General features: G+C 36.1%; 1 protein-coding gene and 4 pseudogenes across 2 annotated transcripts; 2 read left to right on the top strand and 3 right to left on the bottom strand.

The window, feature by feature from the left end:
* Nucleotides 1–937: 937 nt before the first annotated feature.
* Nucleotides 938–4,348, bottom strand: LOC147494022 (uncharacterized). The gene is made up of 5 exons (XM_086564348.1): nucleotides 4,183–4,348; nucleotides 3,873–4,085; nucleotides 3,662–3,754; nucleotides 1,070–1,189; nucleotides 938–983 (listed from the first exon to the last, which is right to left on the bottom strand). The coding sequence occupies exons 1-5, from the start codon at nucleotides 4,282–4,284 to the stop codon at nucleotides 948–950; spliced, it is 564 nt and encodes a 187-aa protein (XP_086420474.1). The 5' UTR covers nucleotides 4,285–4,348; the 3' UTR covers nucleotides 938–947.
* A 1,631-nt stretch (nucleotides 4,349–5,979) lies between these two features.
* Nucleotides 5,980–7,092, bottom strand: LOC147494021 (uncharacterized; annotated as a pseudogene).
* A 23-nt stretch (nucleotides 7,093–7,115) lies between these two features.
* On the bottom strand, nucleotides 7,116–8,247 carry LOC147494020 (uncharacterized; annotated as a pseudogene).
* A 1,541-nt stretch (nucleotides 8,248–9,788) lies between these two features.
* LOC147494019 (protein NRT1/ PTR FAMILY 4.6 pseudogene) lies at nucleotides 9,789–17,899 on the top strand (annotated as a pseudogene).
* Nucleotides 17,900–21,871: 3,972 nt separating this feature from the next.
* On the top strand, nucleotides 21,872–25,576 carry LOC147494018 (DEAD-box ATP-dependent RNA helicase 22-like; annotated as a pseudogene). The gene is made up of 5 exons (XR_015199520.1): nucleotides 21,872–21,964; nucleotides 22,901–23,143; nucleotides 23,335–23,457; nucleotides 23,554–24,026; nucleotides 24,759–25,576. The product of XR_015199520.1 is annotated as a DEAD-box ATP-dependent RNA helicase 22-like (transcript).
* The last annotated feature ends 1,463 nt before the right edge of the window (nucleotides 25,577–27,039 follow it).

Below are 27,039 nucleotides of genomic sequence, written 5' to 3'. Positions count from 1 at the left end.
ATAGTTTCTAGCCTTCTCGGATGCATCAAAATCACCATCTCCTTCCTACATAAATGAGTGGGGAAAACAACATAATGAATCAAATGAATGAACAAGTGTAAATCAACCAAATCGCCATTAATCTTTCTATGATTCTTTACCACATCGCCGACTATGACAAATTCTTTTGGCCATGCCACAAAGTCAGTGCCATGCATCGCTAATAACGCTCAAGTCACCACTTGGTACCGGTATTGGGAGGGGAGATCGGGTTTCATTATTAAGTCAATCTGTACTTTCGTACATTGTGTTCTCCCAAAGGAATGTTGTGGACTTTTTCTTCCGGTCCAGTCTTCTTGAAAAGTAAACCTTTAGCAACAATGTTGCCTTTGGATCTCAAAGCCGAGAACACTTAATAGCCTATAAGAAACATGGATATGAGTTAGAGCTTATGCATATATCGTGATAAGAATCATATCAATTTAAAGGATAAGTACCTTGGGTGTCTTGATTTCAAGATTGGGCAACATCTTGCTAAATGTATCCCCATCTTCTACCCTCAGATGTTTGACGATCTAATTAAGTCCCACAAAGAAAAAAGAAAGAAATCGAATGCGTAACACAAACAAGTCATAATCAGATGCAGAACTAAGTTGATACCTGTTGGTTTACTCTATTATCACTTCTACCACTATTAGATCCAACATTCTCAGGTGGTGGCGACTTATGCATCTCTTTCATCCTTAATGCACTTTCCTTTTCTAGAAACCTCACCCTTTCTTCTGCTTCCATCCTTCTTGCTTTTTCTTCATGTAGTTGGGTCTCAAGCTCCTCTCTATTTCTCTTCCAAGTACGTCTAGGAAGTTTAAAGTATGTTGTTGGAGTTACAAACCTCCCTCCCCTAAACTCTACCACTATGCTCGGGGTTCCTAAAGCCCGAGTAAGTATATCATTCTTTCCCTTAGTTACTAAATTCCCTCCTTCTCCTTCAGTTTCAATTGAGCCTACATGACAGAATTATGTTAATACATTTCAATATTTTATATATAAAAGTAAAAAAGAAATTAACAAAAACTTCAAGAAAACTGACAATTCTTTCTGCAATTTCCATAGTAGCATCATTCACAAATTCACCATTCTTCTTTTGACGAGCCCTTAGCCATTTGACACTCCGATCATCATGTTCTACTGAGGAACCGAACTCTTCTTTCTATTAAACATAAACAAAAAACTGTATTAGACTAGAGTATATTCATTGCTACAAACAGTAACATATAATAGGACCTAGAGTATTGGACAAGAGGTGAGGTGATAAACCTTGAACCTACAGCCACCTAATCGGACATACAGAATTGATTTGATAACCAGACACAAGAAGAAAGCGCCTCATGTTGATCCAAAGGTCTCTTGGATTCCTAAGCCCTCTTCATTACGATTAATGCGAAAACCTCACAGCCAGTGAATAGATTTCAAGCTCTAGCAGTAGAAGTGGAACATGATAATGCTAACACTCTTGAAGGACAAACAGAGAAAATCAAAGGAGCTCACAAGTTCTTTGAATGCAGAATGCTAGGAACTTGCTCGATGGTTCACCTTGGGGTTGTTGATGCACCTAGACATGTGGTCGATGCACCTAGTTCCGTGGTTGAAGATCTCGCCAAGGTGGCTTTGCACCATAATGATCCTAGTGTGACGTAAGCACCACAAGTTGTTAGTGAAATGGATAGAGAGGGAACAGATTGTTGTCTTTCTAGAGTCACTGAAACAAATATTTCAGCTAAATTGTTAGAGAAGAAGTTGGTCCTACAGAATCCGATGAGTGGCACTAGCTCGAGAGCAAAAGTGAATGAAGAAGCAGATCACATTCTCCACCTTGCGGGCTTACAAGCCGGGATGCCAAATCAAGATCTGCGAGCCACCGATCCTCATAAAGTCGCTGAATTCTTTGCATTGAGTCAAGGCGGACATGATTGATAGTGATCGACAAGAAGCAAGCACAGTAACAAACACCTTCTCACAAGGCAAAGAAAATTACCTTCCCCCTTGAGGTCCAAGGTGGTGGGGAAAATATCTCTCACGAGCTCTGCTCAATTTACCCAATAAACTCTCTAGTTTCTAATGAAGTGCTTTTATTGGAATCTTAGAGGTATTTCAAATGAGAAAACCATAAATAGGTCTAAGCTAAGCTAATAAAAGATCATGATCCCGACTTCATAGGGATTGCTTTGAGCCTTTAGTAGACCCTAATCAGTTTCACTTGCATTTCTTTACAAATCCGGGGATACTGATGCTAGCCTTCATGTCAATCAAAGATCCATCTCACTTTGCCAAAATATTTTTTGTTTTGTGGAAGAGCAATATACCGCACCTAACCTCATTGTCCAATCTCCTCGAAAATTACGATTGGAAGTCAATGGTTGTCCGATTACAATTGTTCATGCTTATTCTTTGTATAATCGGGTAGAAGACAATTATGGAGAGAACTCACTCTCATTAATCGCCTAACTTGCCATGGCTATTGATTGGTGATTTCAATACTTACTTAAGCCCTACACTGAAAAAGGGGTGGCCTCGCCCTCTAACGAAGCAATGACTGAATTCGACAAGTTATAAATCACAATATGATGCTTGAGGCCCCCAAAAGGGTATCATTTCACATGGTGCAATAGGCAACCGGGAAGCAGCAGAACTTAGGGTAAGCTAGACAGAGCATTCATGAATATAGCATGGAAAATTTCCAGGTTGGTCATATAAAGTTCTTGGTAGGCTTTGCTCGGATCATTCTCCTCTAGTAGGAAGACAATTTGACTAACGTAAAAATTCCTTCATCACCGGATGGCATTGAAAGGAGGGCTCAAGACGCGTTGCGAAAACTAAAAGAGTGGAAGAAAGTAGCAACCGATGTTTGTGTCTTTGTGTTGGCGAAACTGAAACCGTATCATCATCTCTTTCATACATGTACATGATTCAAAACATTATGTAGTATACTTTGCTTGAAGATAGGATTCAAGAGCCCATGGCCCATATGTGGCAAGAAGAGGTACAATGGGCTGAAAAAAATTACACGAGGTAAAGGCAAAGATACAAGATAGTCACAGTTTACATGGAATGCTTTTGTATACACGGATTGGAAAAAACGCGAAATGACAAGATTTTTCAGAATAAGCAAGTTGGCCTTGAACCCGGTTAGTAAACTCAGTGATCGGAGATGTAAGAAGACGACTCCTGGCTCTTAACATAAGAATGGAGCAAGGACCGGAAGCACATAATTTCATGGAAATGTGGGAGATAGAGGTTGGAGTAAAACAGAAAAAGTATGAGTACTGTAAGTGGATGAGAGCAGAGAAGGAGATACACAATCTGAATACTGACGGGACTCTACAAGGAATAGAGGGAGAATGGGCAGCAGTACTACGTAATGATAGAGCAAGGAATGAGGATGGCATTAACACAAGGAGTAAGTAAGATAGCGGTACAAACAGACTCAACAAATGTTATAGCGTGGCTGAAAAAGAAAACCAAGTACCCATGGGCAGCAGAGAAGATCAGGAAAATTCAAAATATGAAGGAAGAGATGGAGCAATTCAGCATCAACCATGTATATAGAGAAAGTAAAAACCTCGCTTACCGACAAAAAAAAAAACAAATTAATAACAGAAAATTTAGAAAACTAAATGATTACCATCTCTTCTTCGAGACCAACATAGCCTGATCTACTGAGTCGGTGGTTATACACATTCTTCTTTCTCCTCTCAGATTGCAGCTTGCTATACTCCTTTGAATTCAAAAAGCCAACAATAACTAAGTATAGTAGGGGATGAACATACATAACTAACTATCACTATGCAATTTGAATTTCATTCATCCCGAGTTTAAACAATTACTATACATACCCGAAACTCATCCGTCAATCTTGACTTCACAAACTGTTCCCAGTCATTTTGACGAATAAAATCATAAATTTTTGGTGGTTTCTCCAGTAGGCTACGGTCATTTATGTAAGGAGTAACATATTTCCTAGTCAAATTGGTCTTGAAAGTCCTCCATCTTTCCCCAATGGATGATATGACTTTATCCATACAATTTGGATCAATATCAAATATTTGCTAGACATAAAAAGCATGTAAGACATCAGCTTTAGGAAGAAGAGCAAAAAACAAATTGTTCATAATATAAAGTGCATAGAATTATACGATTACGTACCTGCATTGCTTCCCATAAATCATCTCTCAAAGGTTCTGGTAAATCATGCCAAGTTTCAAATTCACTCAATGGTACCTTGGACCTTGCCAATGCACCTTCCATACCAGCAAGTTTTCTCCATTACTACCCGATTATTTGGCCTTCCTTTTTCATCATAGGCAACTCTAATTTTATTTCCATCCCATTTCTTGTTAAGCTCAATCATTATTGTTGTTCCTCTTTTTAAGTTTTTCCCTTTTTCGATTTTTCAGTTGCATCGTTCCTTTTTTTAGGTTGTCATTTGATTGGCCATCTTCTTACGTACCCATGATAACCTACATGGCAAAAATAAAATGCACAACACATGTTAAATCTATGTAGAAATTTTAGGGTATGACAGATTAACGGTCAATTTTCTAATTTCGGAAGAAAATGGACAGTGAATCAACAATCTAAACAAAAATATAGGAAACTAATGCATCCCATAAGCATTTCCAACAGCAAAGGCAGAGACTATCTTTACCAAAAAAAAACAGCAAAGGCAGAGAAGTGCAAAATTAAAAATAAAAAACCTGCTTTAGAATTATGACCAAGCAATGACATGAAAATAACAAGATAAACAAGACAATTGAATATAAACAAAGGCCTGAAAGCTTTATTAGTTTTATTCGGATCATCTCAAGATTCTCCTAAATACGAAAATTCAAGCTACACTATTAGAACTACCAGAAAAGAAAAAGAAAATAAAAGATACAATAATCAAATAAATAGAGCTGAAATGTTTCATTTATGGGCTTTTCTTTTCTTTGAAGGCTTGTGAGCAATCCAGATCCCCTCACAATCTTCACGTCCATACATTGATTGTTCATCGTCATTCACATCCATGAGATTCCATATCTGGAAATACTTCATTGCGAATGTTGTCTCCAATACCATCATCAATGAAGTCATCATCTTCATTCTCATTATCATGATCATAATATCTCTGAGGAGTTGCTAGGGCAACTGACCATTTAGGATCGATCTGATCCGGTACATAGAAAACTTGCTTCACTTGAGAGGCAAAGACGAAAGAATCAGATTTGTACCCAATTCTACCAAGATCAACCAGTATAAAACCCAAGTCATCTACCTTGATGCCATTCCGATTCTCAACCCAATCACACTTGAATCTTTGGGAGTTTGAACTTAGTGTAATCAAGCAACCATATTTCGGTAATAACACCATAGTAGCAACTTTCTAAAAAGAGTGGATCTTTATCTCTTGCACTTGTTATCTGCATTCCACTGGCAACTAAACTCACTCCACTATTCTGATTGACTCGTGGACATCCGCGATCCTTTGTGGAGAAACGGGCAACCATTAATCACATAATTGTGATATTTCAATACATGTATATGAGGACCTTGAGCTATCCAACGTAAGGTTTTCGAGACATTGTTACCGGGATGCTCCTTTCATCCGAAACCTGTGTTTCTTTATAAAATTAGTTACGCTTATTAGAGTAGTAAATAAAAAATTCAAGTTGTTTAGTAACTCACCCTTTTTCTTAACCAATCACTAAAAGTGCTAATATGTGCATCATGTAACCACTTTTGGCTTTTTGATTAAGCGGGGATGGTTTTGCCTTAAGTAGTTCATATGCTCCTACAAATTATGAACACCAACTCTGGTTAGATATGACAGAAAAAATTAGAAAAAAAATTGAACTCCTCAAATGTATTTGAAATGTCATTACTTTCGATATAAGGTTCAACAACATTTGTATTGTGCAACACATAACCATGTGCTTCCTCTAAGGACTTCCGGTTCGACAACTACCAAATCACCACCGATGGAGGCTTTCCAGAAATAATCTCCTTGGCTGTGTTTGCTTTCAACATGTGGAGTACCAACAAAGACCCAAAATCAGATAAAAACTCACTACAAAACTCAACTGCTTCTTCTGCAATATAACATTCAGCAATGCAACCTTCTGGACGATTTCGATTTCTTACATAGCCTTTTAAAACCTTCATGTACCTTAACAAAAAGAAAAGGAATATTGATGGAATTTCCTATATTTAACTTGGTATAATTTGAACTATAAATGATATTCAGCAAACTTACCTCTCAAATGGGTACATCCATCGAAAGAAAACTGGACCACAAAGTTGGACTTCTCTCACAAGATGTACGGTTAAATGAACCATAATGTCGAAGAAAGATGGTGGAAAGTATTTCTCCAGAAGACATAATGTGATTACCAATTCTTTCTGAGTTTCAATGTAATTTCTGCAAAATCGACTACTTTCGCACAAATGGCATTGAAGAAGAAGCAGAATCTAATAATTACATATCTCACATGCTTTGGCAACACAGATCTTATTGCCACTGGAAGCAATTGTTGCATCAGCACATGACAATCGTGGGATTTCAGACCACCTAATTTTAAATCTTCCATTGAAACAAGTGGCCTGAAATTAGATGAGTAACCTTCAGGAACTTTTAGCTCATGCAAGGTTTTGCAAACTCATAATTTCTCCGCTTTTGATAATGTGTAACAAGCTGGTGGCAGGTATGTTCTCAATCCTTTTCTTTCTGGTGCCAATTCCTTTCTCAAACCCATCTCCTTAAGATCACGACGAGAAGCAACCCCATCCTTCGTTTTCCCCTTAATGTTAAGCAAGGTCCCAATAATGCTATCACAAACATTTTTCTCAATATGCATGACATCCAAGTTGTGTCGAGAAGTAAATGTCTCCAATACACAAGCCTGAAAAAATCGACCTCTTCCTCCAACAACGTGTAACATCATCATGAACAATATTTGCTCTTAACCTTTTTTGACTCGTCACTTTTGCCCCAAAAGTTACAAGTGTTTTAACCTTCTTCCGTGATCGCGCACACCGTGAGTGGTGTTGGTGCGGATCGAAACTCACATTTACCATTAAACGCCTTTTTGCTTTTTCGATCACGGATGCTCTTCCGGAAGATATCTTCTGTGAGCCATGTACACATTCTTCATGCAATGCTTCAATCTGCAAGAATCTGTGTGTTCACCACATATCGGACAAGCGTAATAGCCTTTAACACAAGCACCGGACAAATTACTAAATGCAGGAAAATCGTTAATTGTCCATAAGAGAATAGCCTTTAGTGTAAATTTTTGTCGTTGGAAAGCATCATAAATCTTAACCCCTTTCTTCCACAATTTTTTCAAGTCCTCGATCAAAGGTGCTAAGTATATGTCAATGTCATTTCCAGGTTGATGTGGACCCGAAATCAACATTGTCAACATCATAAACTTCCTTTTCATGCACAACCACGGAGGAAGATTATAAGTGACCAATACAACAGGCCAACAACTATATTTACTACTAAGAGAGCTATGTGGGTTGATTCCATCTGCCGAAAGTGCTAAGCGAAGGTTTCTTGGTTCTGCTCCGAACTCTGGCCACTTATCATCCACTAGCTTCCATGCGGTGAGTCTGCTGGGTGACGTAGTTGCCCATCAACTTCTCTCTCATTGGCATGCCATGTTAAATTTTTCGCTGTCTCTGCTGATTGGAACATCTTTTCGAATCTAGGGATCGGTGGAAAATACCACAAAACTTTTGCAGGCGAACCATTACTTTGCTCAATCATATTATCCTTCAACTTATATCTTGAAAGTCCACACGTAGGGCATGTCTTTCTGCCACTAAACCCCTTCCGATATAGTATGCAATCATTGGGACACGCATCTATCTTCTCATATTTCATTCCATACACTGCCAATGTCTTTTTAACCTCACGCATATTTTTGGGCAGTATATTCTCTTCGCTTGGTTGCATGTCTCTCATCATTTGTAACATCTTTGTGAAGCTTTTGTCGGACCACCCACTCTTCGCTTTCAGATTGAACAAGTTAACGATGGCGGATAACCGTTATACTTTGAACATCCTCTATACAAAGGTTCCTCAGCATCTTCAAGCAACTTATTAATCATTTCAGTGTTACCCGCATACTGATCTCGTGCGGGCTGAACCAATTTTGCTGTTTCAGCTGCATCCTCTACAGGCTCCCAATCAAAATGATGATGGGAAGGCTCATCTGTATCCATATATGAGGGAGCTGCACTTGTTGTTCTTTCCCCATGCCATGTCCATGTAGTATAACTTTGGCACATGCCATTGAAATACAAATGATTTTTAACGCCGAAGTTCCATCAATTTCTTGACATTCCCGCATAGTTTGCATGGACATCGATAGGATTTCCCTCACCAAAGATGGCCCCGCAAAATCAGTAGAAAATTCTGAACCCCTACTTGGAATTCAATAGATAACTTATCCTTGGACATCCAACCCTTATCCATTTTGAAGGTGTCAAAGAGTAATCTGAATGTAAATGGTATTGTTCGGTTAACAAAGTAATCAAAAGGCATTTTTAATCCCCACGAATATGCGGATATGAAATCTAACAAGAACACTACATGACCGGTCTTTATTTCTAATAAAACATTAATAATGCTACGTATTATATGGTCGGGGTTGCTTTCGATACTAGCTATTTAATACATACATAGACAAATAACGAGGTGAACAAACTAGAATTCATGCGTAACCATGTTACTTCTTCATTTTATAGCTTAACTAGACGTACAAAAAACAGGTTTTCCTCTTTTTAAGGTAAAACTATATATCAACATCATTGAAAGTAAAACCTATGCTATGAGAATCAAAGTTAACTTACTGAATTAATAGATATTCAGGCATATACACAGTAAAGTAACAATACTTGAATTCAATAGTGCAACATTTTAAGCGAGTAACAACTAAAACTATAAATGTATGGACTATTGACCAATAAAAAAAATGGTTGTACTATCCAAAAACAAAGGTGCATAACAGAAAACATGTTTCCTCACACTCATGTACACAAAACAAAATTGATAAAGTCATATACACATGAACAAAGGTTAACCCAAAAAGATTAAACTTAATCAGATAAAGAAGATAGAAGTGTACCAACTCTAAAAGCAACCCAAGTTGGAGCAAAGCAATCAGGACCTTCTCTTGTCCAATTCGATTCTAACAAGGACTGGGAAGTGATAAAAGATCTGCAAATAAATAAATAAAATGTTTAGCCGCTAATTCACTACTTAGGATATAACAATGGCAATAAACAAGCTGAAAAAACAAGAGTGAACCTATTTACAATTGAGAAAGCATATCAAATGGTTCTACTACCCAAATACAAAATTTCATGACGAAAACCTTGCATTCTCAACTTACGTAAAACCAAGTTGCAAGGGCAAAAGTTACCCTGAAAGCTAAACTTATGAGGGTTGCAATTTTAACAGATTGCAATAAAGTAACATAGATTGCAAAGCTATGAATTACCAAGCAAAATGAGGTAAACTACTGATATTCCAATGAGAAGATTAATGAAAGCAAACATATTACGAAAAGGTAATCTTCTTTGCTCCCAAATAAGATGTTCATCCCCTCCATCACGACTCTCTCGGTTCCGCGGTGTTCATCCCCCTCCTACCCAGTTCATGTGGGCGTGGCCTGCTAGAATGCCTACCATTCCACCGTATATCCTATTTCGGATCCATCGGCCACGGACCCCGGTAATCACAAATTGGGTCGCTACAAGAGATGCGAACATTGGTTGTATGGATTGAAGACAATAAAGGATGGGAATGGGGTTTCGGAATCTCAACTGTGACAATATTGCTGTCAATACCTATCTTCCTTGCTGGCTCTACTACTTACAATAATAAGATTCCTACAGGAAGTCCTTTAACAACCATAGCCAAGGTAAGCCTCATTCAAAGCTAGTACTACATCATGTAGTAAGAGTGTAAGACTACAATACCGCCTTATTACTAACGTTTGAGATCGTCTGAACAAATCTTGCTCTTCTACTAAGCTCTTACCGAAACTATTACCATTTTGTGCATACCATGTTGCTTAAGTTGCATCCTTCTTCAAGTTCTAATGATGCCACACTTCACTGGAATAGGTGTTACTGGCAGCAACTTCCACAACATGCTTAAGTAGGAGTCCAAGTAATGCAATTGGAAGCATGAACACACACCTAATGTACCCAACACAGGCCACGAAGGGGAAAGAAGAAGAACGAAAGACGAAAGAAAATCTTCAAACTCACTCCCTTACCCAAGGTCTCAAGTTTTTCAAAAAGCGAGGAAAAAACAAGCCTATTTACCGGTACTAGAATGCACCATGGAGGATGTAGAAGAGGTTAAAGTATTGGTCAAAATTCTTCCCATCTTTGCTTGCACCATCATGTTTAATCTGTCTAGCCCAAATATCCACCTTCTCTCAGGAACAAGCGGTGACAATGGACACAAAGGTTGGATCCTTGAAGGTTCCACCTGCCTCCCTTCCTGTCTTCCCTATTCTATTCATCATAATCCTCGCTCTCTATGACCATCTCATCATCCCATTTGCTAGGAAAGCAAATCGAAAACCGAGATGGGAATATCTCACTTGCAAATCTAATTGGTACCGGTTGGTACTATCTATCATTGCAATGGCAATCGCAGCTTTGGTTGAAGTCAAGCGAAAGAGGGTGGCTACTCATTCAGTCTCTACTTGACTCCAATGATCCATTACCAATCACATTCTTCTAGGTGGCTTTGCAAAGATTTTGTTTCTTGGTTCAGCTGACTTGTTCACCTTGGCTGGGTTACTGGAATTCTTCTTCACAGAGGCACCTGCAAGAATCAGGTCTTTGGCCATGGCACTGTCATGGGCTTCATTGGCAATGGGGTACTACCTCAGCTCAGTTCTTGTTTTGGTAGTCAGCAGCATCACAGGTACCTCCAAGAACACACCATGGCTATCTGGTAGCAACTTGAATCATTACCATCTCGAGCGGTTCTACTGGTTAATGTGTGTCTTAAGTGGATTAAATTTCTTACACTATCTCTTCTCGGCAAGATGGTACAGGCATAGGTCTCTAGCAAGTATGAACCACTGGAATTATGCTTAAGATTTACCATTGGGGATGATCTCATAAGTCAAATTTCCATCTCAAATATAAGTTTTCAATTCTGATTCAAACATTAATTTCTTGGAAGTACTTAAACCGATTACTACCATATAATGAAGATTTTTATGTTTGAAATCCATCATTGATGCTACAATAAAACTATTCTGAAAAAATCAAATGTAAAACTGTTACCCGAAATGACAAGTCCTACAAGTAGTTTAGAGTCAAGTTCCAGGATCTGCTTCCCCACTTTGTCTGAGCCTATATATAAAAGTATAATCAGAGACATTAGAGTTGTACTGAATATCAAATGAAGGGGGTCTGATACTTGCCAAAAAAGAACCATAGCCTCATTGTGTGGTCTGAAATCCAAGACCACATAAGAAGACTAGGGGGTTGTGCAAAAGGTAGCTTTCGACATTTAAAAGTAGTATTTGACTTTGGGTGGCCAGAACTCTAAATTCTCAGGGGACCGACCATTTGTACATCAATGCCTCATTGCTTCCACTAGCAGCCAATGTTTCTGTTAATCATGTTATTAGATACAAAGTTCGTTTCGTCTTATGGAGGGCAACTCGTTAACAAGCTTATCGATAGCACTATTTGTTCTAATACTACAGGCCTGGATCTATTCTTAACTCCAGTGGGTGTTACAGAAACTGCGAGTTCAAATACCAAGGAAAAGGCACAGACGAACTGGAAATAGAATGAATGATTCTTATTTTAAATAATGAAGACAATCCAGCCGGTGGAATAAGTTCAATTCTGGTTAATCGGAAGAATCTGTTTGGTCTCATACTCTCATCAGCTATTTGTGTGCAATCACGTTACCTTAAATAATAACACTAGCTTGATATAGTAGCTTAAATAATAACACTACCTTAAATAATAACACTAGCTTAAATAATAACACTAGCTTGATACAAGAAAAAAGCTCGCTATGTACAATAAGGCCTTATCTGAAAAAAGATAAGAGTAATACCTGCTCAAAAGCAAATCAAGTTGAGGCAGCAGGACGACCAGAACCTCCTCAGATCCAATTTGTTTTAACAAGGAATGAATAGCTGATGTAAAAACTGCAAATCAGTTTATAAAGGTTAGGCACTAACTTATTTATACATGAATTTTCAAAAATCTGACTAGTTTTGAACACTATATAATCTCCTAGCTTAATCTAAGATAATTTTAGTACCTGAAAACCCAGAAGAGTTGTTAAACTGCTGAGTTGAAATGGGTAGTGGAACTTGAATTATTTCTGAGTCGTGCGAGAGGTGAAGAGGGCAAAATACACGGATAGTGGAGAGCGCGCGAGATAGCTGGATTAAAAATACACGAATTGAAGAGATATATAGTGGAGATCGAGCGAGATAGTTAGCGAGATAGTTGGGATTAAAAATAAACGAACAGATAGCAAAGAGCGAGATACTTGGGATTAGAATGGCAGTTGCCATTATCATGAGTTCGTGAATGATATCGATATTCCTGATCGAGATAAAGAGTACTTACTGTAGAGCGGGAGTTCAATTTTTTTTGGACTTCTATTTTTTTTAGGATTTCTGTTTTCTTTAATTTATTCCGAGATATTTGGTATAATAGCTATTATATCATTTTAGTGCCGAGATATTTGGTATAATAGCTATTATATCATTTGAGTGCCGAGATATTTGGTTTAATATCAATTATATCAGTTCAATGTGAGATAAATTAAATTTCCTATTATATCAGTTTTAGAATGGTGAGATAAATGAAATTTCCTATTATATCTGTTCCACAATGGTGAGATAAATGAAATTTACTATTATATCAGTTCCTATCCACCAGTGGTAAAATCCATATATTTTATCTCGGTTAAGTAAGAGGTGAGATAACAGATTTATACTCATAGTTAGTACCTAAATTACAGGACATATTATCTCATTTACAGGACATATTATCTCTCTTATCAGCAGAACCGAGATAAGGCTAATTTTAGAACCGAGATAAAAACCCTTTTTTTTAGTAGTGTGTGTTTTAAATTGTAATTTTTCGGTTGATTTCTTTACGTTTCTATGTATTTAATTTTGTCTTTCATCTTGAAAAAATAAAGTTGTAAAACCTAATGAAACATCTGTATTCAGTTCCACTATTTTTTATAGATTATAATTTCTCAGTTGTTCTCTTTAAGTTTATATGGGACATTTCCTTATTGTTCTTACTTTCGTTATTTAGAAGGACTTACGGAATTAAAGTGGGCCTGATTGTACTATTTTGTTAATTTTGGCTAATACTTTCTGAGACATGCTTTCTTCTTCTTGTTTATTTCAATCTCTTTCTATTTTTTTAATAATGTTTCAATGAGAAATCCATGAAATGTATGAAGCATTCGATCCAATCATCGCCCTCTCTTACGAGACTCAGAAGTTGGGATGATGATATTGACTCTAAGCGGTTGGTTCTGTTACAATTCCCATGTTATTTTGTAATTTGTTTTAGGAGTGCTGGTGCTAATGTATTTGAAATCAACTCATAGGGAATTGAATCAAGGGATCCTAGTGAAGATGGGAGCTATACATTTAACGGAGTTCAAGAAATTGTGTCACCTTATGGGGAACTAAGGGATCGTAGTGAAGAATGTAGGTGTGCATTTTCACTATTTTATTGTGTTATAAATTGTAATTTTTCAGTTGTTTTCTTTGTATTTCTACGTACTTAATTTTGTCTTCCATCTTGAAAAAATAATCTTTTAAAACCTAAACACATCTGTATTCAGTTATACTATTTTTTATAGATTATTATTTCTCAGTTGTCCCCTGCCATTACATTTCCATGTACTTAATTATGTCCTCTATCTTGAGAAAATGTAGTTGCAAAACCTAACCCTATCTTTCACTAGTACAAAAAAAGAAAACAACCTCTATGATTCACCCAACGTGTTCACCCAAGAAGTTCAAAATAGAGGAGAATGATATCTGATGTGATACACACCAATTAGTTCGCTTGGGATGTTGAATACATGGTGTTACAATGTGAGTTAAGGCCACCAATAATTAGTTGGCTTGGGATGTTGAATACATGGTGTTACAATGTGAGGTAAGGCCTTGCTATGTTTTTAAGAAGTTATAGATTTACTAGCATAGAAATGGTAGTGGTTGTTACTTTTTTGCATCGTGTCTGTTGGTTTCTACTTGTTGGTTAGTTTGTCTTGTGCTACAAGACAACAAGACTGAACATCCGGCCTCAAAATATTTTGTTCTAAAATGATTTCTTAATCAGTTTATGCTAGCGATTTTAGTCTCTAGTCGATATTTTAGGGGAAAAAATAGATTAATATGATACGTAAAAACTGGTACACTTGAAAAGTTTGACATGTTGTATGGTTTCCTTTTGTCTGTTTGAAAATCTGATTAAGATACACATTTATATATCACTTAAACCTCGGGTACTTCACCAAAAAACCTGAACACATGCTATGTTATCAGATATATAAAACAAGTATTCAAACCGTGCTATGCATCGGTTTTTTCAAGTCTTGAAACCCATCTCTCGATATCGATAGTTAGCATAGTTTCTCTGGATTCTAATTGTAAATGGTAATTTTAAGGGTTTTTTCGACTTTGGTCCTACGCATAGTTGGTTTATTAGACTTTGGTCCAAAAAAGCTTGAATATTAGATAATTCTGTTTGTTCACCGTTAGCCAACTCAGTTTGAATATTAGAAAATGTGAGTTGACTAACGCTGAACAAACAAAACTAGGACTAAAGTTTAATATTCAAGATTTTCTGGACCAAAGTCTAATAAACCAACTATGCATAGGACCAAAGTCTAAAAAACCCTAATTTTAATTATATAGGAGAGACTCATTTATTTATTTATTTTTAAATAAAATGGGAGATAATTATGTTATTTAAGTGATATTAGGAAGGTTCTTTTAAATTATCAATAATAAAATAGGACTCACTAGTAGAAAAAAGGGTTTTTGTGACTGTTTTAAAATGTTATTTGTGACTATTCTGTTCGAAACGGTCACAAATGGCAGAAAATGGTTTTTGTGACTGTTTTAAAAAGTTTTTGGTGACTTGCGTTTTCGAAACGGTCACAAATGGTTTTTTTTTTCTAAAGAAGGTGTATATGTGTGAAGAACTATTTGTGACTATTTCACTAAAATAGTTATATTTTCCCAGAATTTATATGACAGTCATAGAAGACCAAATTCTAATATTTTTAGTCCCGCCCCACAATTGCACTAAAAAAAACTACTTCGAAGCCCACGTTCAGTCTCCCGCCCGTTTTCTTCAAACACTTGTAGGTTTATGACTCTAAGAAATGCTTTCACAAAAAAGGAAAAAATATAAGGAAAAAAAAACAAACATAATGAATCCACGATCTCTCACGACTCTTTCTTCAACTTCTGCCGATTAGGATTATTTTCCAAATATCAAGCGGCAAACTAATTTCACTTCCCACCTATTTAATTTTAGAAAATTAAGAAAATAACCAAAAAAAAACCCTTAAGTTAACTGTTTGTTCTGTCTCACCCACTTGATGCTCGTTTCTCTCACTCACTCAACCAAATATAAATTCACTCTTTTTTAGTGTTTTTAAAATAATGATTTCATTTCATTTATACTAATATTTTGTTTCGGTGATTTTGTAGGTTGTTTTGTAACACTTTCTTCGGAGTACCACTACTGTATTCACTAATCTTTATCAGCGGATTTTGAAAGAAGTTGCGGAGGAAGAAGCAAGGAAAACATGTTTAGCGCTCTCTATATCTCTCATTCTCCCCCTTTAATTGTTTTTCAATTTCAATAATATAGCATGCTTGGGCTGTTAGGGTTCAGACGGGAGGATCTAAAGGTTTTGTAGTAGTTTTAGAGAACAACAGTTCTGTTGGAATTATTGATGCAGCTTTGGAAGTGCTGAATGTAAAGTAAAGGTAAGCTTTTTGAATAAACATGTGAGTCATCTTTTCGACTTGTATTAAATGATATTTTCATTTTGCAGACGGTTACTATTGGTAGTGAGCTTGAAAGAAGGGTTTTACCAAAAAAAATTTATTGGTGTTTAAAGTAAGTATGATATATGCCCTTTTTATGTTACTTTGTGCAAAGGTGTCTGATTTATATGTAAAAATAAGATCTAAGGATATGCTCTCTCCTTTTCTAATTGACAGGTTGCTGCAGCAGCTGCACTAGGCATGTCACTAGATCTTGTTGCTGCTGAGGCGCAACACGCATCAGAAATGGTACTGAATTCAGTGACAAGTTTGTGCAAAGGTATCTACCGACGATGATGCATTGAAAGATCTTTGCGATCGTTTTTTACAAGCTGATCCCAATGTATGTCTACAACCCAACATCTGTGGATACTCAACTAAAGTTTCTAAAAAGTAATGTCCATATAAAGTACACTTTATATCTATTGGACTGCATGTGTGTCTGTCAGATGTGTATGAAAACGTATATATATCATTAGAATGACGAGAAAGTTTACTACACAATGAAAAACTATTCAAGTTATTATACATATTATCATAAGTTCTAATGTAGGAAAATGAGGACAATGCATATGTGGTTGCCTATATGTAATACATGAAGAAATAATTTATTGTATTGCCCATTTTGACGAGCATTTATCATATTTTTCCTTCTATTAATGCAAAATAGTTTACTTAGTCCATTTTGTTATGTGGAATGCAGGTTCCCCTTAACTCTGAAAGCTCATACATTATCTTCTTGGTTAATGGGTAAGTCTTTGTTTTCCTTTTTTATACTAGTTTGAAAAATATGGACGTAGGTATTGAGTTTCAGAACTAGTTAAATATCCATGTGATTTTCATCTGTTGTTTTTTTTTTTTTAATCTCATCTGTTGTCTTTGAAGTTACTAAAATTGTATCAATAGGATTTGTTGTCTCAAATTTTGATAATCTCATATGTTGTCTCATCTGATGCCAGGATCAATAGGATAAACTGTATATTCTTTTGTGTGCATGTGTTGTTGGGGTGATTGAAATTGAAAAGTACAGTCCGACTTTCATATTGATGGGCTTGGAGTTATATATATATATTGTGCAAGTATATACATTTGAGGAACAACAATTATGTTAGCATAGCAAAGGTTTGGGGTCCTAGCATTCACGTGGCCTTTGACTACCACACAAACTAGGTTGGCACCTTCTGCACCATTTCCCATTTAATGACCTGTTGGAGAAAAGAAACTACAACAAGTGATGCAGGAAAGTCACCATAGGGGGTTAATTGGGCTAGCCTACAAAGTGAAGAACAAGAGGGTACAAATTAGCGATACTTCTTAATCTGGTGTCCTTTACACTCCCCTGTTGCCATTCTCAAGAGTAGCTCTAAGATGAATTCGATTTTATTGTTCATTATGAAGTTCCAATTGCCCTCTCCCAGATAGCCAAGTGATGCTGGCTTCATGATGCATTTGCAACTAAGAGGCTTAGGTGTTAAGGACACAACCAATCATTCCGATGGCACCCATTTGCTGCATGTTCTCCTTTGAGCGAAATTTGTGACTTGATTGAAAAAGAAATTAGAAAAAGGATAAGAAGAAAAACTTATTTTGGTTTTGCGGGAGGGGGAGAATTATTTTTGTATGAAAAAATGTCGGGACGTCTATATTATAGACTTTTGAGAGAACATCAACAAGGCGTCACTTGGTGCTTGGAGGTTTGGCATTGCTTCGTAAGCTCTTTGGATGGATGTTGAGCTAGCCAAATATGATGTCCCTTCACTTTAAAATCCAGTAGATCTAGATTGTAATCAGCAGTGGTGGTTACTGAATTAGACATGGTTGCTGAATCAATTAGAATGGTTCTTGGTGTTATATTCTACTGGGTGTTGTTCAATGTGAAGTTTTGAATATTACAAGTAAAAGGATTGGGTTAGTATTAGTTACCAGTTATTGTAAACATAGACGTGTGTGATTGGGTTAGTAACTTAGTATTAGTTGCCAGTTATTCGACCTTCTTTGGATTTGTATGTGCTATTGACATGGTGAATCAAATGGTGCAGTTCATTAATTTGGTGTGGATTTGAATTTGTCTGGTTTTGTTTTCCTTATTTGGCTTTGTTACACACAACACACACACAACCACACGCAAGAAAAGACACATGGAACTCGAATCTATCATTTCCTTTGGAACATGATGATGGAGTTGTGGTTATTTTGGAGAAAGTCAGTGGTGAGGTAGACACCCCATTGTTCGTGGTGTCGTAGCTGCTTGCCCTGTAGTAGGTATAGGTTCACTGCTTTAGGTAGAAGCACCATTGCTTGCGACATATATAGTTATATAGTATATGTTCTAAGGATACAGCACCGATTAAGCAATACTATAGAATGGTTCGTTTGAACAAAATGATCTAAATGCTTCAAGAATTCTTGCTTCCACTGGAGCTCTGTAAGTCTTTATACATATTGAATGGATGTCGTGTATACGTGTGGAATGGTCAAATGGATATCTTGATTGATCCTAAACAAATAAATGAATGGATTTACTTCCACACATAATAAAGAGATATTTGCGGTGATTCATGCAGTGCACAAATGGTGTTCAAGATTATCACTGATATGGTATTGCGTCCTCAAATATATCATAGAACAGTGTATTAGGCGCTACTCCACAACCACAACAAGGGAATTTGCGTACCAATCGCTAGGGTGGACTGATTGTGGGCAAGAAAGCATAGGTGACTCAACACTTGAACACCAGCCTATTACTGAACACAAATATTTTCTAGTACGTAGAAGTGTGCGTTTGTTACTGAATGTTTATGGCCTGGAATCTGGAGTGCATATATGTCAAAGGCGAGGGATATGAGCCACTAGATTCCCCATGCATCCTCTTCTATAGTGCAACCTTAGGATTCTAGCTAAGTTATTATGTTATTTTGTTTATGGTCAGGGAAGTAAAGAAGGAATCGTTTTCTGTTACTTGTAGTTTCATGGCTGTGCTCTTTGAACAAGGACTTGACTTTGGCCTCTTTATGAATATCAGGTGCTTCTTAATTACTAGGTATTTTTTTTTCCAATAATTCTTTTGTTTCTGCTACTATACTTGGCTATATGATGATTATTTTCTTTTGTTTCTATGTTTATATGATGATTCTACTGTAGAATGTTTCTTATATTTCAGTGGACATCATCACCAAGTTGATGCTATTAGTCTCTATTTGAAAGGTTGATATTCGGTAATGTTATTAGCAAAAGTGATAGTAGTTGCTTTTAGCAGTCTGCGCAGGGAAAAAGTTTGAGTTGTGTTCAAGCTGGGATTCCGCTACCTACACGAAAACGTTACCCTATCGAGTCTACATTCAAGCGAACCAAGTTTCGTTACTTGTTGATGTATGTGCTAAAAGCTACAAAACTAATAGGTTAGACTGTTCAAACTGAAATTTTTATCGTTCATATACTTACACTGATAATGAATTATCGTAGTTTACTTTTCAACTCTTAGGGACTTCAAATTGATTAAAGTGTACATATACATTTTTTTCCATCTCCTTGGGGGTAGGCTAAAGCATTGGCAGTATGTTTGTTTATTTATATATAGGTGTTTTGTACCTGGTTGTAAGTGTTTGAGTTATTCACAAAGGGTTTGAGTTGTACATGTATTCCCCAAGAACAATTAATGGTCATTGGACCTAAGTCTATCTTGGTTTAACTTAACAATGGACAGATTGTTTGTTTGCGATATCAAGGTTTCTTATAAGATGTTTATAATGATTTCTAGCTCGTTTCAAATAGTTTTGGTCAACTTACCCCTTAGATATATTAACAATTGCAATTCTGCTTATTCACATAGGTATTTATGATCTTGAGTTAACTATTTTGCATTCAACTATCATACATACTAAAGATTTACTTTAAATCCTTAAGAAATATCTTATATATAATTTGTGCATGCCTAGATTACTTGGTTACTTTGTATATTAGTGCATTTACTGGTTATTTTATATCAAGTTATATTGAGTGTCACCATCTCTTTTCAATTGCAGAATTCAAGTGAGCTAGTGTGTTAAAAGATGTGAGCTAGGATTTTGGGGCTCCACTACCAGTTGGGAAAGCACTGTGGATTTGTCCAATTTGTTCATATGTGGGTGATCGACTTTGACGAGATTAGGTTATTTTTTCATTTGGATTTGGATTAGGCTGATTATATTTTTATGAATTAGATTGGAAATGTGTTATTTACTTCAGTACATTTTACGATTAAGTACAAATATATATTGGTTATCCAATGGGATTGGAACGTTTTAATGAAATTAGCAATATATATGAGAGTTACTTGAAATTTAATGGATCATATTCAAATATGTTGTTTATTCAGGTGTGTACTTTATTGCAGGTCCTCAATTTTGGGGGTTTTTTATATATAATAACGTTTTTTTTTTTTTACTTTTTTTAATAAAAAAAACAATATATATATATCACAGTTTTACCCAAACCATCATGACTAATGATACTTTTTATGACCATTAGAAATGATGAATGCATAATAGTTTATTTAAAACCGTTACAAATTATATGATTTGTTGTGACGGTTTTTGAGCAGTTGTTACCCTTTTTTTATGGTTTTATGATTGTTAAAAGGATGAATGCATAACCGTTTATTTAAAACCGTCACAAATGATATGATTTGTTGTGACGGTTTTTGAGCAGTTGTTACAGTTTTTTATGGTAGAGAGAGGCTAATCTGGAACAAATATTTGTGATGGTTTTGGAAAAAAAATAAATGACTCTCTCTCCGTTACGGTTTTGGGAAAAAAAAAAACAGTGACAAAAGATTTTTTGTGATTGTTTTTAATAGTGATATAAAGCCTTTTTTCTTGTAGTGACTTGTTTTAATTTCAATATGGTAAATGGGTGTTATTATTTAATTTAAGTGACATTAGAGAGATCTTTCTAAATTATTAATAAAAAAAGAGACCTTGTTAATTAAAGTGGGACTTATTCTAAATTTAGTGAGGAAGGTGTTTCTAAATTAAGTAAATAAAGAGATCTTAAATTGCCTACTCGATATTGGAAAGGGTATTCCAGAAGACCCGGCTATCATATAGTGTAGATATATGGTTGTTTATGGTGTATATATATAAATGGTTGTATATACAGAAATGTTTACATGTATTTGACATCGCTAAGAAATAAAAGTTAATGTGATGTGAATTACGTAGCAAAATAATAAAACAATCAATTAAGAAATAGGTTTGAACACAAATAAACACTCAATTTCATAATGGGTGTTTTAGCTTTAGGTCCCCCCAATAATAGGGGTATTTGCGTTGGATCCAAATTGTTTCATTTCTTAGCTTTAGGTCCCCCCTACCGTTAGTTGATTGCGTTAACCGTCGTTGACCAGGTTTCACCATCAATTGTTGTCTGTATGGCGTCATGCATTTTCATAATGGCCAAACTACCCCTTGCATTTCCTCGTGCCCACACACAAAAACTCAAAATCAAAATTGAAATTTACCAGACACTTGTTGACATCCTAGCTCCCCAATCCAATGGTTGTTGTAAGATAGTCGTTGAGCACACTCAAAATCCAAATTGAAATTTACCTGACACGTGTTGACATCCTAGCTCCCCAATCTAACGGCTGTTGTAAGATAGTCGTTGAGCACCCCATCCCCAATGGTCATAAGCTACTTCTATAAGAATGTACTCGATTTCTCCATTTAGACACACAAGTTTTGTTAAATTTCTTCCTTTTGAGCATCAACATGGGTGGAAGTGAAGCTCTTATTGTTGCTGCACCAAAGGTGTTCTTGTTTCTTGAAGCTGTAGATTGTGGTGTAGTCTTCAAAACATTAGAAGTGAGGTTCATCCTAAATAGTTTGAAGTTTGAATGTGGGAGTTAAAGAAGAAAAGAAGGTAGACTCTTAATGTAGAATTTCGCTAGTAGAAAAAAAAGGCTTTTGTAATTGTTTTAAAATGTTATTTGTGACTGTTCTATTCGAAACGGTCACAAATGGTAGAAAAGAGCTTTTGTGACTGTTTTGAAATGCTTTTTGTGACTGTCCGATCTAGAACTATCACAAATCCTTTTTTCTTGGAAAAAATTTGTGTATTGAAGATTATTTGTGACTATTCTCCCAAAACAGTTACATACTCTCACACTTTATGTCACCATCTTAAATAATCTCATTTAGTTTTTGGTCATTGCCACAACTCCACTAAAAAATACACACCCCAGTGAGCCCACTTCCAGCCACTAGAAGAAAAAAAAAATACTAGACAGTTACAAATGAGCCAACTTTCTCCTTCACCCACTTAGCTTCGTCCGCCTCCGCCAATTAACCATTTCTTTTTTCTTTTTTCTCTTTCTCCTTCTCCTTCTCTCATCTTAACAATGTTTTCCTTCATGATCTATCTCTCAAATAAGAAAATACTCATCTTTTTTGAAGACCAGAGGTACATACCCTCTCCCTTCCATATTGTTCTTAGATTTAACCGCAAGGCAGTTGTTTAAAATGGCGTTCATTGATTTAGGGTTGTTTTTCAAGTAAAAGGCGATTCTTTTATATAGCTCAAAGGGTGGAGACAAGGTAAGCTCTCGCTTGATCTGTTTTCTCTCATCTGTCTCTTCTATCTCTTCTCCGCTCCCTTTTTGTTTGGTATATGTAGTCTTCTATCGAGAAAAGCTAAGGCGTTGTATTATAAAAAAGCAATTATTATTCTGTGATTTTTGCTCTTAGGTGATAACATTGGAGATGCTGGTGAGGATGCACACAAGTTAGCTTGAGTGGTAGACTGGATCAATTCTAGCCATATGGACACTGTTGAACTTCCGATGTTTTTCGAATTCCCCAAACATCTCCAGGGTAAAAATACAATCACAAGCCTTTAATTATTTTCCTTTCCCTTTCTATGTCTTTGTTTTGCTGTTGTGCCTTAATGTGATGCTCTGCGAACAAGTGGTTCACATGGCTAATTGTATTAACAATGATTTTGGTCAACCACTCCTTCATGTTTCAGATGTTTGTGGAAGACAGGTACACCTTTGTTATTAAATAGAACATCATGTGCACCTTTGATTTGGTAGGAAATATGAATCAAGACTGAATAGAATGTTTGATATGCTTCATGCTGCAAATGCATTATTCATTATTGGGATCAGACGTAATTTTAATGAGGATGTCATAGTATCTTTGAGCAGATCTTAAGATAGTTTTTGTAACTGCAGGGATGGCCGGTTTCTCAACCAGACATTCTTGTTTCAACACCAACTACTCTTTTAAATTATCTGTATGCCCTCGACCCAGAAAGATGTCGTCGTTCTAATTTTTTGCGTGGTTTAAAATATGTGGTAAACAAATTATTTCCTTCTGTGCGTTTCTTGGTTTTGGCTATCATTGGTTTCAAATACATCATTTGTTTGTGCTCATCGAGTAGTCAATGACAGGTGTTTGACGAAGCAGATATGTTGCTTTGTGGAAGCTTTCAGAATCAAGTTATTCATCTTATAAACATGTTCCGGTTTGAAGAGAAGGTATTGTCTAGGTTGAAAATTTCTGTGGTTAAGAGTTCAATTGAATCAAATGCTCCAACTCTGGAGCAACTTGAGGCATAATTGGATGATGAACTGCAATCTGACTTGTCATCTGATGAAGATGATAACCATGATGAAGATGAGAGTGACAATGAAGATGTTAAGGGCGTTGTTCGTCTTGAGGATCCAAAAGCGAATGAACCGAAGCCCAACAGGCACAAGGATTGGATAAGGGCTAGAAAAATTCATGAGCCTAGCAAGCAATACATTTTTGTTGCAGCCACTCTTCCATTAAATGGCAAGAAGACTGCTGGTGGAGTTTTGAAACGGATGTTCCTGGATGCAAATTGGGTTAGTGGGAGTTACCTACATTGCCATAATCCCAGGTAAGGTGCGGAGTCATTTGTTGACCATTCATTTTAGTTCGTGCTTAATTAATTAATTGTATGAAGTAAGTAGATCAATTTTTTGTTGTTGTTAGAATCGTCTCCCAAAGGTATTGAAAAGGCAATGATTGATAGAGTAAAGTATATGAATGAGCAATCTCTATGCACATTTAACATGTTTACCAACTAATAGAAGAGTTTGATTGATAAGATGCCGGTTCAAAAGGGAAAAAAAGGTCAAAAGCTTCAAAATAGAGAATTGTATAGCCCATCTAGCGAGAAAGTTTGTGTTGTTTTCCAGTTCAGTCATTGATTTTGATGATGAAAAGTCCTCGTGGCTTTGCCACAGTTCATTTAACATTTTAGCTTAGTATACCTCTTATGCAGCAAATTTTCTGCCTGTAGTCCCTGTTTCTATTTTTGGGGTGGGGAATTAAGAATTGAATTTCATAAACCAAGATCAGTCTAAAAACTAGAGCCTCAAACACGTATTGGAAATTTGTACTTTCTACTGACTCTTCTTTTGGGCCACTACTTTCTACTGCACCACTAAAATACAGGATGCTTTTACAATCTTGTCAACTTCTTCAATAGATTTTTCTTTGTGGTAACTAGCTCTCAGTGTTGTGCATATTTTGATTTGATGCATGATTCATATGATCTAGTCTATTATAACCATTTTGTTATTATTTTATACTGGATGGTAATGTATTTGGGCCTATTTTTCTTCAGATTAGAGCAGAGGTGGATTGAAGTTATGATAGACACACAGGTGGATATACTCATAGATGTTGTGGAGCAATGTGTTAGGTCTAAAGAGTTAAATCCTAAAATAGGTGTTTGTCAAACTTTGGTGTGTGCAAACACTGTGGATGTTGTTGAAAAGTTGTTGCTAAGATGTTGCTGAATGTTGGTGTTGAATGCAGCTGTTACCATAGTGACAACTCTCTAGAGGAACGTTTGAAAAACTTGGTTGATTTTAGGGAGAGAGGTGGTGTTCTTGTTTGCATTGATGTTGCTGCACGTGGTCTTGACATTCTAAATTTTCAACATGTTATCTAAGTACTATTTGCTGCCTACTTTAGAGGAGAACGAAGAGGCAGAGGATTCACTTTGGGATGATGAAGACCGCTTGATACTCACTTGTGATTATGATGAAATCGGAAGGGCAAGTAGAGGAAAATGGAGGACAACCAATGTAATGCCGATAGGCCGAGCTCTTGGTATTGTTAAAAAAAAACAGGAAGAAGCTGCTTTTCAATTGTTACAAGGCATTAATCAAAGGGTGGAGAATGAATGGGCATTCCATAGATGTCAGAAGGATAAGGATTGAACTAGGCACATGGGATAGCTTTGTTTATGATGAATTCTCAAATTATAAGTTAGAATGTGAGGGGTGCATATACCTTCTCACTGTTATAGCACAAATTACAGGTCCAATTCCATGTGAGGTCCATTTTCACGTGTATTTTTAAACAAAATTTATATTTGTCATGGTTTTAACCAAACCGTCATGAATAGTTGTTCTTTTTGTGATGGTTACAAGATGATTACATTACTGTTTTGTTAGAACTGTCACAAATGATATGCTTTTTTGTAATTGTTTTTAAGTGTTTGTTACAGTTTTATGTGGTGGATATAGGATTATCTAGAGCAATTATTTGTGATGGTTTTAAAAAATAAAAATGACCCCCACTCCGCCACGGTTTTGGAAAAAAAAAATAGTGACAAAAGACTTTTTGTCACTATTTTTAACAGTGATATAAAGCTTTTTTTCTTGTAGTGTTTGTGTAGTTTTATGCTAATGAAGACATGAAAATATAAGTTGTTTAAGATTGAAATGACATTAAAACATTGAAAGAAAGCATTGAAATGAAGATTGAACAAAGAACAACAAGATAAGATTGATTTGATTGATTGAAATAAGCAAAAATAACAAGATTTAAAATAAAGAAATAAAGAACAATAAAGTAAAAGACTTGAATTGAAAAACAAGAACTAAATCCTACAAACCAAATGGTTTGGACCTTAAAACAATGGATGTCTTCTCTCTCTCTAACTTTTAGATTATATACCCCTACTTTTGTCTTTTACTAATTTGCCCTCCTCCATTACTTTAGAGACACCTCACACTTCACTTTTGCTTTTGCCTTTTCTTTTACTTTTTTATTTCTTCTTGACCAAGGTAGGTTTTTGAGAATGCCATATTTTGAGATAAGGGCCTCCATCTCTGGTCTTCTAAGTTGAGGGCTTTGACCTTTTATTTTGACCATTGACTTTGACTTTTTTAGCACTTTTTCAAAGCAACTTCTGGTCTTCATAATGAGCATGATTAAGGCTCATTTAGATGCTAAGACCCAACTTTTATGATAAATGGCCTGAAATTATCTATAACCTGAAAAAGATAATAAAAGCTATGAGTTGTGTTTTCATTAAACGTAAGATGGGCTGTAATGCAGTAATATAAGGGTAATAAAACACACATTTGGGAGCTAATCACCACTCCCAAATAGCATCTTGTTTGTCCTCAAGCAAGGATGAGAGAAAAAATATCACAAATGAGTGATTTATTATAAGTTATACTAATCTCGTTTCGTAGAGTGCGATTGCATTGACCATATGCAACAAGGCCTTAAACCACTAGGAATTCCCTAGTGGACGAGCTTTAAGCCTCATGATTTTTTTCCAGTGAAGGTACTCACAAACTTCTTCTATATAGTACAAAGGGTCTTGTTTCCTTATTTATTCTCAGAAGTTCATACATCTCATTAGCAGAGAATACAGACAAGCTCCTTTGAACTTAGAATAACATATGTACAATAATTTAATCATCTAAAGATAAATGTACAAAACATGAGTAATGAAATGCAAAAGCAGAGTTGTTTCTGAGACTTTTGGATAACGTCCTTAAGGTAGGTCCTCACAGGGGTGTGTTGCAATCACAACTCTCTGATAGATTCACTCAAGATTCGTTCTCTCAAGTGCAGCGGGCACTTATATTCATCGCAAGCTC

This window comes from Coptis chinensis, chromosome 6 (assembly GCF_015680905.1).
Source record: "Coptis chinensis isolate HL-2020 chromosome 6, ASM1568090v1, whole genome shotgun sequence".
In the NCBI taxonomy this organism is placed as follows: Eukaryota; Viridiplantae; Streptophyta; class Magnoliopsida; order Ranunculales; family Ranunculaceae; genus Coptis; species Coptis chinensis.
This window is presented reverse-complemented; position numbering and strand designations above follow the sequence as displayed.

Bases quoted from the DNA above. Each gene is read 5' to 3' on its own strand.
- LOC147494022 (XM_086564348.1), bottom strand. From the start codon at position 4,284: ATGGAAGGTGCATTGGCAAGGTCCAAGGTACCATTGAGTGAATTTGAA. The intron at 3,755-3,872 runs GTATGTATAGTA...TTGAATTCAAAG, and splicing joins GATTGACGGATGAGTTTCGG to GAGTATAGCAAGCTGCAATC. The intron at 984-1,069 runs GTCAGTTTTCTT...TCTGTCATGTAG, and splicing joins TGGAAATTGCAGAAAGAATT to GCTCAATTGAAACTGAAGGA.